The following is a 14856-nucleotide window of genomic DNA, read 5'->3' as shown; positions in this document are numbered from 1 at the left end:
TATTTATTTATTTAATTTTTTGGGTAGTATAATTGCTTTACAATGTTGTGTTAGATTCTGCTGCTCTACAGCAAAGTGAATCAGCTATACATATACATATATCCCCTCTTTTTTGGTTTTCCTTCCCATTTAGGTTACCACAGAGCACTGAATAGAGTTCCCTGTGCTACACAGTGGATCATTTTTTACTTCAACCACAGTATGGGGCTGAAATGTTTAATGACATTTCTCTTTACAATTACTTAAAAAAAATTAAACACGTAATTACATTTGATAGATGTGTTACCGAGTCCAAACTCACTCTGCTCGCCACACGACAGGCCAATGAATCAGAGACGAGGTGCTGAGGCAAGGAATATGACTTTATTCGGAAAGCCAGCAGACCGAGAAGATGGCAGACTAGTGTCTCTGAAAAACCATCTTATCGGGGTCTGGATGCCAGTTTCTTTTATAGAATCAGAGAGGGAGAGGTGGTGAGGAAGTCAAGTAAAAGGGCCACCAGTTTTGCAAAACTCCTGGAATGACCAGCCTGGGGATGTGTTAGTTTCTTCTTTCTTGCAGCCATTCACAGGTGGGCAGGGTTCCCTGAGGCAGGCCATTATGTATGATTATAATAACAAAAGCAACGAAAAGCAAAGGTTAAAGTCAAAGAAACAGATCCAATGGGGAGTCCGTTTTAGCTCTTCCCTGTTACACATGTAGGTGAAAAAAGTCACCCATGTTTTTCCTGCTATGCAGAATTAATTTAGAAATTCTGTGTATACCATCCTAGCTTTATTTTTTAAAAATTTATTTATTTTATTTATTTTGTTTTTGGCTGCGTTGGGTCTTCGTTGCTGCACGCAGGCTTTCTCTAGTTACGGTGGTGGATTCTTAACCACTATGCCGCCAGGGAAGCCCCATCCTAGTTTTATTTTTATAGTTACAATCATAGTGTACCTGGACATACTCTAGCCTAGTTTTTTTCATTTATTATATCGTAAACTTTTTTTTCCCATTGAGATATAATTGACATATAATACTATATTAATTTCAGGTGTATAGCATAATGATTTGATATTTGTATACATTGTAAAATGATCACCACAGTAAGTCTAGTTAATATCTGTCACCGTATATCCTTACAAAATTTTTTTTCTTGTCTTCAGCACTTTTAAGATCTACTCTCTTAGCAACTTTCAAATATGCAATACAGTATTAACTACAGTCACCATGCTGTATACTACATCTCCATGACTTAACTTATTTTATAACTGGGAGTTTGTACCTTTTGACCTCTTCATATATTTCACCCACCCCTCAACCCCTCGCCCCTGGCAACCAACCTGTTACCTGTATCTATGAGGTTTTTTCCTTTTTTTTTTTTAGATTTCACATAGAAGTGAGATCATATGGTGTTTGTCTTTCTCTGTCTGACTTTTGTTCATTTAGCATAATATCCTCAAGGTCCTTCCTGTTGTTGCAAATGGCAAAATTTGATTCTTTCTTATGGCCGAATGTTCTATTATATATATATAACACATTTTCTTTATCCATTCATCCATTGATGGACACTTAGGTTGTTTCCATGCTTGGCTGTTGTAATAATGCTGCAATGAACATGAGCGTGTATATATCTTTTCAAGTTAGTATTTGTTTTTCAGATAAATATGCAGAAGTGGGATTGCTGGATCATATGGTAGTTTATCATAAATGTTTTAACTGTTGCTAAGTAACCCTTATAATAATTTCAAAAGCTTCATGGCATTCCATGGAGATAATATATCATAATTTAATCAACTCTTTCAGAATTGTTGGGCGTTTAGGCTGCCTTCCCTATTTAAAATAATTGCAGCTTTAGATTCCCACCAATAAGGAGAAAAAATAGAAAAGAATGAAAGCTGAATCAGTGGGCTTATCTGCTAAGAAGCTCAAGGTTTCAGGCTGGATAGATAAAGAATGAAATGGAACTAAGAGCAGTGCTGTTCTGAGGCCACAGACCACCACCCTCCCCACCTCCCCATTAGCCTACTTGCAAATACAAGCAGGTGATCACAGGGATACCAGGTGAGTGGAATATTCTACTCCACTCTTGAAAAACAGTAGTACGAAAAGCTCATCTGTTGATGAAGGGCGAGTATGTCACGTTCCCATATTAAAGACATCATTTTAAATAAAAGAATGATGGTTTCCTTTCCCTTCTTTTTCCTTCCCCTTTTACAGAAAAGTTATAATACTTCAGCTCATTTTGATCTGGAGGTTAGGTAGAGTAGCCAAAATATTGAGGTATTCATCTTCATGGACTGATAATTCCCTTTGATTTCTGGGCACCAGGGAAACAAGTGGATGAGAAGGCTCAAGAAACTGGGACCCAAAGGAGGAACTCAAAGTTTGTACTATTTAACAAAGAACCAAAACAACGTATGTATAAGTACAGACTATATGGACATTTCAGACTTTCTTTGTCTGTGTCCTAGATGTTCCATCACTAACATATTTTCTGCGTAGTTTCTACTAATATAGAGTTATGATAAGCCTCCTTACATTTTTTACAATTCTTTAAAATTTTTAATTGTAGAAAAATGCACATAATATAAAATTTACCATATTAACCATTTTTTAAACTGTATGGTACAGTAGTGCTAAGTATATTCACTTGGTTGTGCAACCAGTTTTGAGAACTTTTTCATACCCATTAAACAATAACTCCCCATTTCCCCCTCCCCACAGCTGTGAGCAATCACCATTCTACTTTTTTTTTTTTTTTTTTTTTTTTTTTTTTTGCTGTATGCGGGCCTCTCACTGTTGTGGCCTCTCCCGTTGTGGAGCACAGGCTCCGGACGCACAGGCTCAGCGGCCATGGCTCATGGGCCCAGCCGCTCCGCAGCATGTGGGATCTTCCCGGACAGGGGCACGAACCAGTGTCCCCTGCATCGGCAGGCGGACTCTCAACCACTGCGCCACCAGGGAAGCCCCCCATTCTACTTTTTGTTACTATGAATTTGACTATTCTAGAGACTTCGTGTAAGTGGAATCACACAGTATTTTTCTTTTTGTGGCTGCCTTATTTCCCTTATCCTAATGTCCTCCAGGTACATCCATGTTGTAGCACATGTCCGAATTGCCTTCCTTTGTAAGGCTGCATAATATTCCCTTGGATGTTTATACCACAGTTTGTTTATCTGTTCATCCATCAATGCATATTTGGTTGCTTCCACTTTTGACAACTGTGAATAAAAAATACTTCTATGAATATGGGTATGCAAATATTGTTTTGAGACCCTGCTTTCAGTTCCTTTAGATATATGCCCTGAAGTGCAATTGCTGGATCATACGGCATTTCTATTTTTAATTTTTTGAGGAATTGTCATCCTGTTTTCTCTAGTGGCTGCACCATTGTACATTCCTACCAACAATGCACAGGGTTTCAATTTCTCTACATCCTTGCCAATGCTTGTAATTTTCTATTTTTTAAAAAATTTGTTTTGTTGGTTGGTTGGTTGGTTGGTAATAGCCATCCTAATGGGTGTGAGGTGATTTTATTTTTACTCTTTTTAATATGGAATAATTTCAAAAAGGAAGAATACTTACTTTGATTTGAGTGGAAACTCAACATAGAGCCCCATCATTTTGAAATGTAATTTAGATGAAACTCCATAAATGTTTACTTCAAAAAATGAGATTTCACAAAATGTACTTCAGTAAAGTGTATTTGGGCTTTTGAACAAATTTACTAGTGTTTATTTTTGTTGAATCAATTTGGCCACTCTTCATTAATTTGTTCCTTTGAACACTCGTAGATTTTCCATACTAGGTACAGCATTGTGACAGGCAGAGAAAGCATTGTTCCTGTCATTAAGGGAATTATCTGTGATTAAACCCCACATACTCACAAATCAGATGGAAAAATGAATATGTTTTAAAATAAGTGGGTATGTGAAAACTGGGAGGTAAAGAAAAACCTCTTTTTATTAAGTTAAAACATTTATAGGGTATTTTTCCCCCAGAAAAGCAGCCTAGCTTGCTTCTTCTGTTTTACTACAAAGATAAGGATTTTGGTGCAGTAGAATAAATTCTATTTTTTGAATGTCTATCCTTCGTAGTATAGACTATTACGTACCACCAGGGAGTAAGGGCTTTGTATACAGTCGTACCTCAGTTTCTACGTGGAAACGGTTCCAGGACCCACTGTGGATACCAAAATCCTTGGATGCTCAGGTTCCATAGTCCACCCTCTGTATCTGCAGTTTCCGCATCTGTGGATTCAGTCAACCATGGGTCCTAAATGTAGCTCCAATCTGGTTGGTTGAATTTGCGGATGTGAAACCCTCGGATACAGAGCACCCACACTGTTAAGAAGTCCTGAGGGACTGTTGAGTTTTCCTCTATTTAAGCAGGCTCTTCACCCCTTCCCTCTAAATTTATTTTGCCCCTACATTGGTGGGGGGAAAAAATTAAAGGAGTAATATTTGTATCAGACTACGCATGTAAAATGCAGTAGAGTTTTAGACAATCAGGCTGTTCTCTCCATCCATTCCTTTCTCTTTTAATGACATATTGAGATGATAGACTTTGAGAGATATTTAAGCAGGACTGGTGGGGGAGAAGAGCTCAGACAGACAGACACATTGTACTTTGTACAAACTTGTCTTTGTATGTCTTCCTGCTGGGTAAAAAAAAAAAAACCAAACAAAAATCTGGTTTCTTTTCTGAACATCACTTTTGCTAGATGTTGCACATGAAATTTATGATGATCTCTTCTAGGTCCACGGTTTTACGCAAGACGATTACCTGATTCTATATCCCTACCCCCTTAGGATCTTTTAGTAATTAAGCTCTTATCCTTCAGAGTGAGGGAAAAAATCCACAATTGGAGAATGGAGTGAAGTGGTAAAGCTGAGGTGACTTCAGCCTCCACTAAACACCTCCTTCCCCCCTACCCACCCTCGCCACATACACATTATTAGGAAATGAATGTATTTTGGCTTCTCATACCTTTGTTAAGTGTCTCTAAAGCAAAAGATGGTAGAGGATATAATTGGTGTTCTCCTCGGACGATGCCACAGTTATGAAAGGCTGGTCAGAGATACAAAAGGAGGAATACTGTTTAAAGACAGAAAAGAACCTGGTAGTATGCCTGGAGTCAGTATTTGCTATTAATTCCAATAGTGCTTCACTCGATATCTGACTAAATTCCACATGTAGCCAGAAGTTGATTCAGTAGTTCTACTTTAACTATTTGTTATAACTAATTTGCTTGGTGAACTTATGTAGCAAGCATAATAAAAGTTACATAAAAGGGAAAGTGTTACCTTATGGCTCTTCACCTCTAAATCTATTCTCACATTTTTCCTTTGGTGCATATCAGCTAGCTTCTGAAAAGTTCAATGTACATATTTTGTAGCTTGGGCTTCAAATTTCCTTTTCCCTAAGCCTACCCTCTGTTTTAAGTTCAGCAGATCTTTTGTGATGCAAGTGTGCTTTGGCAGCATTATTGTGTAATTTTCTTGGGGTGTAAAATGGAAACCATGTGTTGAAATGTTCATCCATGAACTCTCCCATGAGTCTCCCATGAGGTTGATAGTCATGATAAAACCTTCACATTTTAAGGGAAAATAATCATCTGACAGGTAGTGGTCTGAGGAAATAATGGTTTTGCTTTCTAAGGTTTTTGGAGGAACATGGTATTTTTGAATCCATTTTCCATATCCCTAAGTCATGATCTAAATAAAAGTTGTGTGTTTTAATGGTACTTCAACTTTCCATGGTGTTCCTCAGCAAAATTGCCCTTCACTGAGCACCAAAACGGTGAGATAAGACAAACTGTCATAAAATGTGACATAGAACTCAATAGAATGCACAAAAGTGATACTAAAACTTAACATCCAGTATGGACCGTAAGGGTTTGGTTCTAGGCCTGGAAAGATATTACTTCTTGAATGGATATTTCAATGAGCATCCATGATTAGAAGCATAAATAGATTTTTTTGAGGTAGAGGGGGAATGGATTTTAATAGGGAAGGTAATGTGGCATTGACATTTGTGATTTTCTTAGTGAATAACCTGTCAGGTCTAGGAAGTGAGAGGTGAATATCAGCTATTTTCAGCACCTAGAAGTAAAGTGACCTCCTCTGAGTTGGTTAAGTAGCATCCTTAACCTCCCATAGACAAGCAGTTTACTGATTAAAACACCAGCATGTGTTAATGGTGATTTCTGACGTTTATACTGAAAGCAAGAGTATTTCAGTATGAGGGACTCTTAGAGCCTCATTAGTTTGGTTTACTGCCCCTTCCCACCTGTGTTGTCACAGCGTGAAATGTATAAATTATCGGTCTGTCTTGGAGTGATTTGTTAGCTGCACTTAACTTGCAAAAAAAAAAAAAAACACCCCAAATTCAAAAGTGATAGATGTGAAATGGCAACCTTTGTCAGATAGATGTCACACATGATACGGTTCCTTCTGGTAATATATGTTAGCCTTGGGCTGTAGAAGGTAACGAGTCATTTTCAAAAGGAAAAAAGTCCTGAAAGGAAATCTTCCTCATTAGCCTCACGCAGTTAGAAGTTTGTGGGGATTTTAGGAGCCTTGCACACCTCAGAACCATTTTGTCTAATTTTATGACATAATTTCTTCCCCCAAAGCACATAACCTGGGAGAACTGATAAGTTGTAAACATAATGATCTGGAGAGGGTGTGCTCCTTCCTGAATTTTTAATGGGGAGAAGGCCATCTGCTTCTCCATATGGAAGCGTTACCCTCTTCTACACGACGCCAGCACAGCTAGGGAACAGAACCACAGGAAGAGGCAGCGTGCGACCTCCTCACCGCTTTACCTTTCACAGAACTAATAAAGCTCTTGCTTTATTTACAGTTCAAACTTCCTATAATTATACCTAAGGTCACGTAACTCAGAGTATGAGCACCCCAAAAAATTTTTAAGTGGCTAGAGTGAATCCCTTAATAAAATGGTGTATTAATGTAGTTAGTATTCTTTTCATTTGAAATATTTTCACTGTATTTTATTTAGTGAGGCATAACAAATGCTAAACATATTCTCCTTATTTTTAAATGGTCCCTCTGAAACCTAAGAGCTGTTAGTGCTACCTCTTAAATAGGATTTTTACAAGTATTTTTCTTTCCGTGTGTGAATTGTACGTTTGTTTTGCTTTAAGACTCCAGCGACTACTCTGTAGATGATGAATGCTTAGTGAAGTTGCTGAAAGGATGCTGCCTGAAGAACTTACAGCGGCCTTTGCAAGCGGAATTGTGTTTCAACCACGTTGTCCAAAGGTAAAAGCGGACAATGAAACCAACTTAAGTGCAAATTGTGGTTTCTGGGGAATCGCTGTGAGAAAGTGATGCTTTTATCTCCTGTTGCTAACCTTTTACTTGGTGTTACCAGAAAGAGAATCCAGGAATGTTTTCTTTATTCTTTGAGAAAAAAATTATAACCTAAGTGGAACGTGGCGTTATATGCCTTTCTACCTGGTGTTCAGAGGTGACTTACAAAAGCTAAATTTACAGCCAGGCTGACATGTGTCTGTCTAAATTCTGGCAGCAATGTACAGAACATCTGATACTTTTTCGATTCATGCATTTGTCTGTCATTCATTTATTCCACAGATATTTGAGTACCCACTATGTGCCAGAAACTGTGATCCTGAATCCTAGGGATTCAAAGTTGAGTAGAAAGACTCGCCATCATTGTAATGATAATGTGACAGGAAAGAACGACTGTGATGAATACTAAAACTGCTTGTCTTTTGGCAAGGGGTATTTTTCTGTAGATGAATGAGTTTTAACCCCCCAAGAGCATTGATCATGATGTCCTGCTCTTTCGCTAATTAGAGAGTTGAGTCAAGGTTCTGATGCCTGACCCTCTTCTCTACATCTGGAGTCACAAATGCAATTACAGGGGCCAGACAAGTAACCTTACTGAATGATGGCAGGAATAGGGATTAGTGGGCACTGCAGATTAGGGAGATTGTGTGTTCTCTCTAAAGAATGCAGCCACTCCTGAGCTCTAATTGATTATTGCTCTGGACAGTGTGGGCCCAGTAGCAATAATCCCTACAATTTTTTTTTTTTTGGCTGTGTTGGGTCTTCGCAGGCTTTCTCTAGTTGCAGCGAGTGGGGGCTACTCTTCGTGGCGGTCCACGAGCTTCTCACTGTGGTGGCTTCTCTTGTTGCGGAGCACAGGCTCTAGCTGTGAGGGCTTCAGTAGTTGTAGCATGTGGGCTCAGTAGTTGTGACACACGGGCTTAGTTGCTCCGCGGCATGTGGGATCTTCCCGGACCAGGGATCGAACCTGTGTCCCCTGCATTGGCAGGCGGATTCTTAATGACTGTGCCACCAGGGAAGTCCCTACAATTTTTCATGGAAAGCCTGGAATCTGAATTTTGTATAACATCTCCAGATTTTTAAATCTTGGCTCAATTTTTTGGAAACCATTGTGTAAGCCAAATAGATCACAGCCATAGACTGCCGGTTGACGTTTTTTGTTACATATCATATGCCTTTCCATCCATAGCTACTGATCTGCCTCTTTCTGACTATATATTATGAGAATGTAGGAGGACCGGTGTCCTTCTAAAAAGCTGAAAGAGACAGTATCTATTTCCCAAATAAGTAATATACAGGCTTTAGTAAACATGTTAAAGAAGTATCCGTTGAGTTCTCTTTTATTGGTGTTTTTATTAGGATCAAAAGGATGACCCATTTGGGCTATTTGTTGTATTTTTTGAATCTCATAGTGAATTGCTTGCCGGTGTATTTTATAGTTTTGGACTGTGAGTTCACCTTCAGTGGGGTTTTATCTTGAGGCTCCTATGAGGCTAGGATTGAGGAATAGTCTCTCTCTAAAGTGATTTTGCTTTTATTTCTGCCGGATGCCCAAAAGGCTTTTCCAGGCCAGGGCCACCTTCATGTTAATTTCATTGCTTAGAAGTTCTTGGATCATTTGGGCCACATAAATTTGAATTGCAGATTCATGTGAGGGCAGGCCTATTGGTTATTAATTTCCTAAGGGATGTGTCTTTTCCCACCCCCCCTCACCTAGACCTCAGGCCAAGGAGCCAACTGCCCCTGTCTTCCTCCTATGCTGCAAGTGGGTTTTTCTCATCTGCCCTTTCTCTGGTGGAGCAGAGCCCCAGCTTTATGTAGAGTCTCAGCCCAGGCTCTACATACTATGTGGACCCAAGGCCTCACCTCGTGTGTGGACATTGAGACACAAAGCCCTGGCTGATTCAGACTGAAACAGACCTAGGGGTGCTTTGGCATCATGCGCACACTTAGAGTTCTGGTTTTGTTTTGCTTTCAGTTTTCCTTATGTCCTTGTGAGCTGAGCTCTGCATTTTAAAGGGTGTTGCTCTTATTTTTTTGAGTGCTTCTAGATGTTTTGTAGTCAGAGAATTTTCATAATACTGCTGAAAACCAAAGTGTTGACCACTTCTTTCTTGACATTTTGAAGCATTGTAAGACAGCAGTGCAAAGAGAGTTCAACCTCAGTGAGAAATAAGTGGCATCGTTTTCTGAGTGGAGTCATTTCCTGAACACATTCATGTTCAGGAGGGATGATCTTATCCTTTCTAGGGTTAATCTTTGAAGATCTGCATGTGTTTGTATACCTGAAGGTCGGTAACCAATCCTCAGTGCTGGATTTATATTAAGGAATAAAATAAAAGGGTAAAAAAAAAAAAAAAAAAAGAGTAATATAAGGAATTCCCTGGCGGTCCAGTGGTTAGGACTCCGTGCTTCCACTGCAGGGGGCACTGGTTCAATCCCTGGTCGGGGAACTAAGATCCTGCATGTCAGAGCTTGGCCAAAAAAAAAAAAAGAGTAATATGTTAAAAGCATACTATCTATTGCCATGGTTTATTAGGTTCTTTAACTGTATAATGACAGCTTTTCTCTGATAATAGTCTTAGTGCTGTAGCTGTTTTCTTAAGAATGGGGAAAAATACATATATGTTGGAAAAGAATGATATGTTCCTTGTTCTGTTAAGACTTAATTGCTTTTCATTTGCTCTTTTAGTGAGAAGCTACTGAAGTATGACCACTACCTAGTGCCATTTACTCTGTTTGAGTTGGCATTTTTGTATAAAAACCAAGGGGAAATTGACAAGGCCATAAAGGTCCTAGAAACTGCAAGGTAAGTGATAACGGCAGCTTCTCTTTGATTGCTATGGAGTCAGGAATGTCAATACAATTTTAACAACAGCAGTAACTTGATACACTTAAAATGAACACATTAATGAAAAATTAGTCACAATTTTACACTTGCTAATTTATGCTTAGTTTCTGCCTGTGGCTTTTGCTGGAATTGTGCTGTTTCCAACCCTTTTTTTTTTTTTTTTTTTTTTGCGGTACACGTGCCTCTCACTGTTGCGGCCTCTCCCGTTGCAGAGCACAGGCTCAGCGGCCATGGCTCACGGGCCCAGCCGCTCCGCGGCGTGTGGGATCTTCCCGGACTGGAGCACGAACCCATATCCCCTGCATTGGCAGGCAGACTCTCAACCACTGCGCCACCAGGGAAGCCCTCCAACGCTCTTAATGCCTGACCCTGTGGCTGTTTACAAATGTTGTGATTTTGGGGACCTACATGACAGATTTCTGGCCTATTCTCTTCTATATCAGGGGTCAGCAAACTTTTTCTGTAAAGGGCCAATTAGTAAGTATTTTTGGCTTTACAGTATAAGGTCTCCATTGCAACTACTCAATTGTATTAAAAGCAGCCATAGAAGACAATATGTAAATAAATGGGTGTGCCCAGATTTGGCCATAATTTTGGTCATAGTTTGCCGATCCTTGGTGTGTTCCACCATCTCTCTCATTTCCTTAAAGAGCCATTGATTTGAAGAAGCCCTTTGAATCTTCTCTTTCTTCTTTCTGACTACTGTGGCAGTTTCAAAGCACTTTATCAATTCTGCTGTCCAGTGGCTCTCAGACCTCCTGTGATCATGGCTCACTTACTGGAGGCACAAACCCTGTGGTCTGCTTGCTTTGAACACTACTTGCCATGGAGAAAGAATGCCATGATAGCTGTAGGCCATAAATAGCTTGCTGATTCACTAGTTTGTTCATTTACTCAAATTCAGCAGAGCATTCACTGAGTACCTATTATGTGCTAGACACTAGAAAAGGTTCTAGATAGACAACTGTGCATAAACAGGCAATGTTTTTACCTTCTAAGTTGAGGGCTATTGGTAAATAAACATATAAGAAGAGTAGCGATGGTGTGTGCTTTGCTGAGATTTACGATATAATACAGGATACTCGAGTGCTACTTTAGATTGAGTTGATTCTGGAAGGTTTCCTTGAGGTGGTATGTAGTTGAGATTAGCATAATTAAAGCCAGTCCTGAGAAGACCAGTTACCAGAGGACTGCGTGAGGAGCATTCTTGGCTGGGGGGTGGAGTGGGGAGGGTGTTGAGCCATGAGGTTGATAATGCTTCTTGAATGAAATGGGGAATACTCAGAGGATAAGGATTGAGGAGAGAGAGAGAGAAAAAAAAAAAAAACTCCTGTTTGGACTGTGATATTTTGAGGTGCCTATAGGTATTCATGTGGAGATGGTGAGTTGGCAGTCATATATACCAGCATGGAGTTCAGTGTAAAGGTCAAGGCCAAATGTAGATATTTCAAAGTCACCAGAACAGAGACAGTGATATTTAAAGCTGTGGTGTTTGATGAGGTCATTTGGGGAAAGTTATACAGCTAGAGAAGGAGATCCAGCATAGAGCCTTGGGATATGCCATCATTTTAGAGATTAAACAAGAAGATTAAGAAGTGGCCAGTGAGTTAGGAGGACATCCGGGAAAGCCAAGTGAACAAAATGTTTCAAAAGAAGAGAGTGGTCAGTTGTGAAGAGGGCTGCCAAGAGGTCAATCAAGGTGAGACCAGAGAAGTGGCTGCTGAACTTGGCAGCATGATCGTTGGTGACTTTGACAAGCAAGGTGAGAAAGTGGAGTTTGCTACTCCAGGCAACTCTTTCAGGATATTTGGCTGTGAATAAAGCATAGTAATGGGGCAGAAGCTTTGGAGGCACAGTGGAGCCAAGAGAGGTTTCATTATCTTTTTTTTTTTAAGCCGAGGATATGAGAGAAAGTCACTTTTAAAGTTAATTTGTTGAGAGTGAGTATGACTCCTATGTCAACTGACATTCATGTATCTTCAAATCTATTGAAAATTTTTAGTCCCATTGGAAAATTTGGGACTAAAAATACGGTTTCTAAGTATTCATATCATTTGGACATATTTGGTGTTATCTAAGCAATGCACAATAAGGCAACTTTATAACAATGAAAATAAAAGACTAGTAATTCACTATGAAAAAGCAAGACCAGCAGTGATCAAAAGTCACCACTAACTCAAGACAGTCCCAGTGATGTCAACATAAACAGACGTTCCATAATTTCAAGACTGTTGATTATCTGTAGTTTTCTTTGTGCAGTAGGAGCTTTGCAAAGCTTCCGAAGTTAATTAGGGAAATACTCAATTACGTCCTTTGGTAAACTCTAGTAAGATGTTGGCTTAGCTTATGAATAATAACCCTCATTATGAATAATAACCCTTACCAAGGTTACCAGTAAGTAACCCTTAGACCTGTATAAAGTAAAGGGCTATAGAAAGAAATGAATGCCACTGCAAAGAAAGTACAGCTCTCCCATGGGCCACGGTGGTGTGTGAAAGCAGAGCCCAAGGTCCAAAGCATTCCATTTTGCTGATTCTGAACAATTCTAGCAAAGAGAAGTCAACAGGGATGATCTAAGTGAAGTTTTTAAATAATCTGTGGATTTCTAATGCCCCTCCTGACATTGTCACATAATAATTATTGATCAAACCATTGATATTTGCCCATCAGAATTGCAGTAAGTAATTTTGGTGTCACCAAGTAATCCTGCTATCTTTGTTGTAATTGTCGTTTTGTGCGAGTTTCTATATCTATATCTAAATCTATCTATATATAAATTCGTGTGTGTGTGTGTGTGTGTGTGTGGTGGGGGTGAATGATTATGTTCACCTTGTTTTTACAGGCTGCCAGAAATTTCCAGTTTAGAAAAGGAGGTCAACTCTTTAAAAATAGTTCACAAAATTTGTTAAGCCCTCCATGTAACCTTCTTGCTTGTTTGTGAATGGTTTGGTAATTACATATAAACCTTGCTAGTCAAAGCATGCTGTTTAGACCACCACCAGGAAGCTTCTAGAAATACAGAATATTGCAGTCTTCATCTCCTCCCAGGACCAGAATCTGCATTTTAACAAAATCCACTGTTATGCATATTAACGTTTGAAAGCAAATAAGGAATGAAGATGAGAGGAGGGGGAGGAGGGTGGTGGTGCCCTGGTGTATAAACGAATTTTGACATTACAATATTATTGTTATTTATCTTTAGAAATAACTACAAAGATTACTCACTGGAGTCCAGACTACACTTCAGAATTCAGGCAGCTCTTCACCTCTGGAAAAAACCTTCCTCAGATTGATCAGAACATGAAGGATGGAATTTTCTCTCAATTAGTACCGGCATCTGCTATAGATTAGACCTTGTATTAAAGTGGAAAAATGATCTTGTGAATGTGAGACAAAAAACTAATTTTACTGTCAATATTTTCTATCATCTGTGTGGTTTACTATTGGTCTACATAAATGGGTTTTTTTTTTCCTATGGAATGATGTTCAATAATATCTAGAAAACTCTTATATTCTGCATTTCCAGAAAGAATTTCATATCCGATTTGAATTGGAGAGTGAAAAGTCCTTTAAAGGACTTGAAGTTACAGTAAAGTATAATTAGATTATTTATTTTTTTAATGTGGAAATGAATATTGTGTAAGTAGCAAATGGCCTACAATCTAAGCATTTTTAGCATGTTGGTCAGTTAAACTTCAGAGATATTTTGTTGCCTAGCATTTAAGTTTCAGAGGGGAACTAAGAATCACCTACATTCAAAATAGCTCAATAACTTTTCGAAAACTCCTGAAAAAGACAGGCAATGGGTGTGAACAGGACAGGTACTGTAGGTAATAGGTTGAAAGACCTGTATCTAGAAAAGGTGATGAAATGTTATTGTTTTTTATTCTTCATGTAAGTTACAGGTGGTGACAGTTCTGAGAGACTATCCTGTGTTTTTGTTTTGTTTTGTTTTGTTTTGTTTTGCGATATGCGGGCCTCTCACTGTTGTGGCCTCTCCCGTTGCGGAGCACAGGCTCCGGATGCGCAGGCTCAGCGGCCATGGCATGTGGGATCTTCCCAGACCGGGGCACGAACCCACATCCCCTGCATCGGCAGGCGGACTCTGAACCACTGCGCCACCAGGGAAGCCCTATCCTGTTTTTGAATGTACTTAAGTCTGTTATTATTATAACAAAATTTTTAAAAATTCCATGTATCTAAAGGGAAAATAGTTATATTTTAGAAAATTTCCTTAACCTTAACAATGAGCGCCTAAAATATATACGTTGACTATTTTTCTTATAAAGTTCCTGCTGCTTTCAATGATATGTAAAATAACAATTTTTACACTTGTAATGTTGGTGTGTAAGGTCTAATCTGCTCATTTCTCTAGCACTGTGATGGTTCCTTGTAAATATCTGGACTGTGCTTAGTCCTTTAATTTGCAAACACAATCAGGGCATGGAGTGGAAGAGAGCCAGCTCTGTGTGGTCCTGGCTCTGCTGTCAGCAGTTACCGGGGTGACCTTTAGGGAGTTCTGTGCTCTCTCCATCACCATATTTTCCTCATCTGTGAAATGGAAAAAGAACAGATGAATTTCAAGGTCTCTTTTAGTTTTATAACTGTGGGTCTGAGGCTGAGATATTTATTTTCAGCAAACAATGTTAAAATGTTTAATCCAGATCATTCCCACTTAGTGTG

At 39.1% G+C, this 14856-nt stretch overlaps 1 protein-coding gene across 1 annotated transcript in view; it reads left to right on the top strand.

Moving 5' to 3' along the window:
• TTC39B (tetratricopeptide repeat domain 39B) overlaps positions 1–13783 on the top strand; it is a 135767-nt gene extending 121984 nt beyond the window's left edge. Inside the window, exons 18-20 of the mRNA XM_032636309.1 lie at positions 7154–7271; positions 10015–10131; positions 13376–13783. Of these exons, the coding sequence (XP_032492200.1) occupies positions 7154–7271; positions 10015–10131; positions 13376–13466 (326 nt within the window). The 3' untranslated portion in view covers positions 13467–13783. The remainder of the gene's footprint in view (positions 1–7153; positions 7272–10014; positions 10132–13375) is intronic.
• Positions 13784–14856: the final 1073 nt, after the last annotated feature.

This window comes from Phocoena sinus, chromosome 6, assembly GCF_008692025.1.
Source record: "Phocoena sinus isolate mPhoSin1 chromosome 6, mPhoSin1.pri, whole genome shotgun sequence".
Taxonomy (NCBI): Eukaryota; Metazoa; Chordata; class Mammalia; order Artiodactyla; family Phocoenidae; genus Phocoena; species Phocoena sinus.
Note: the sequence above shows the minus strand (reverse complement) of the source record. Positions and strands in the feature narration are given on the sequence as shown.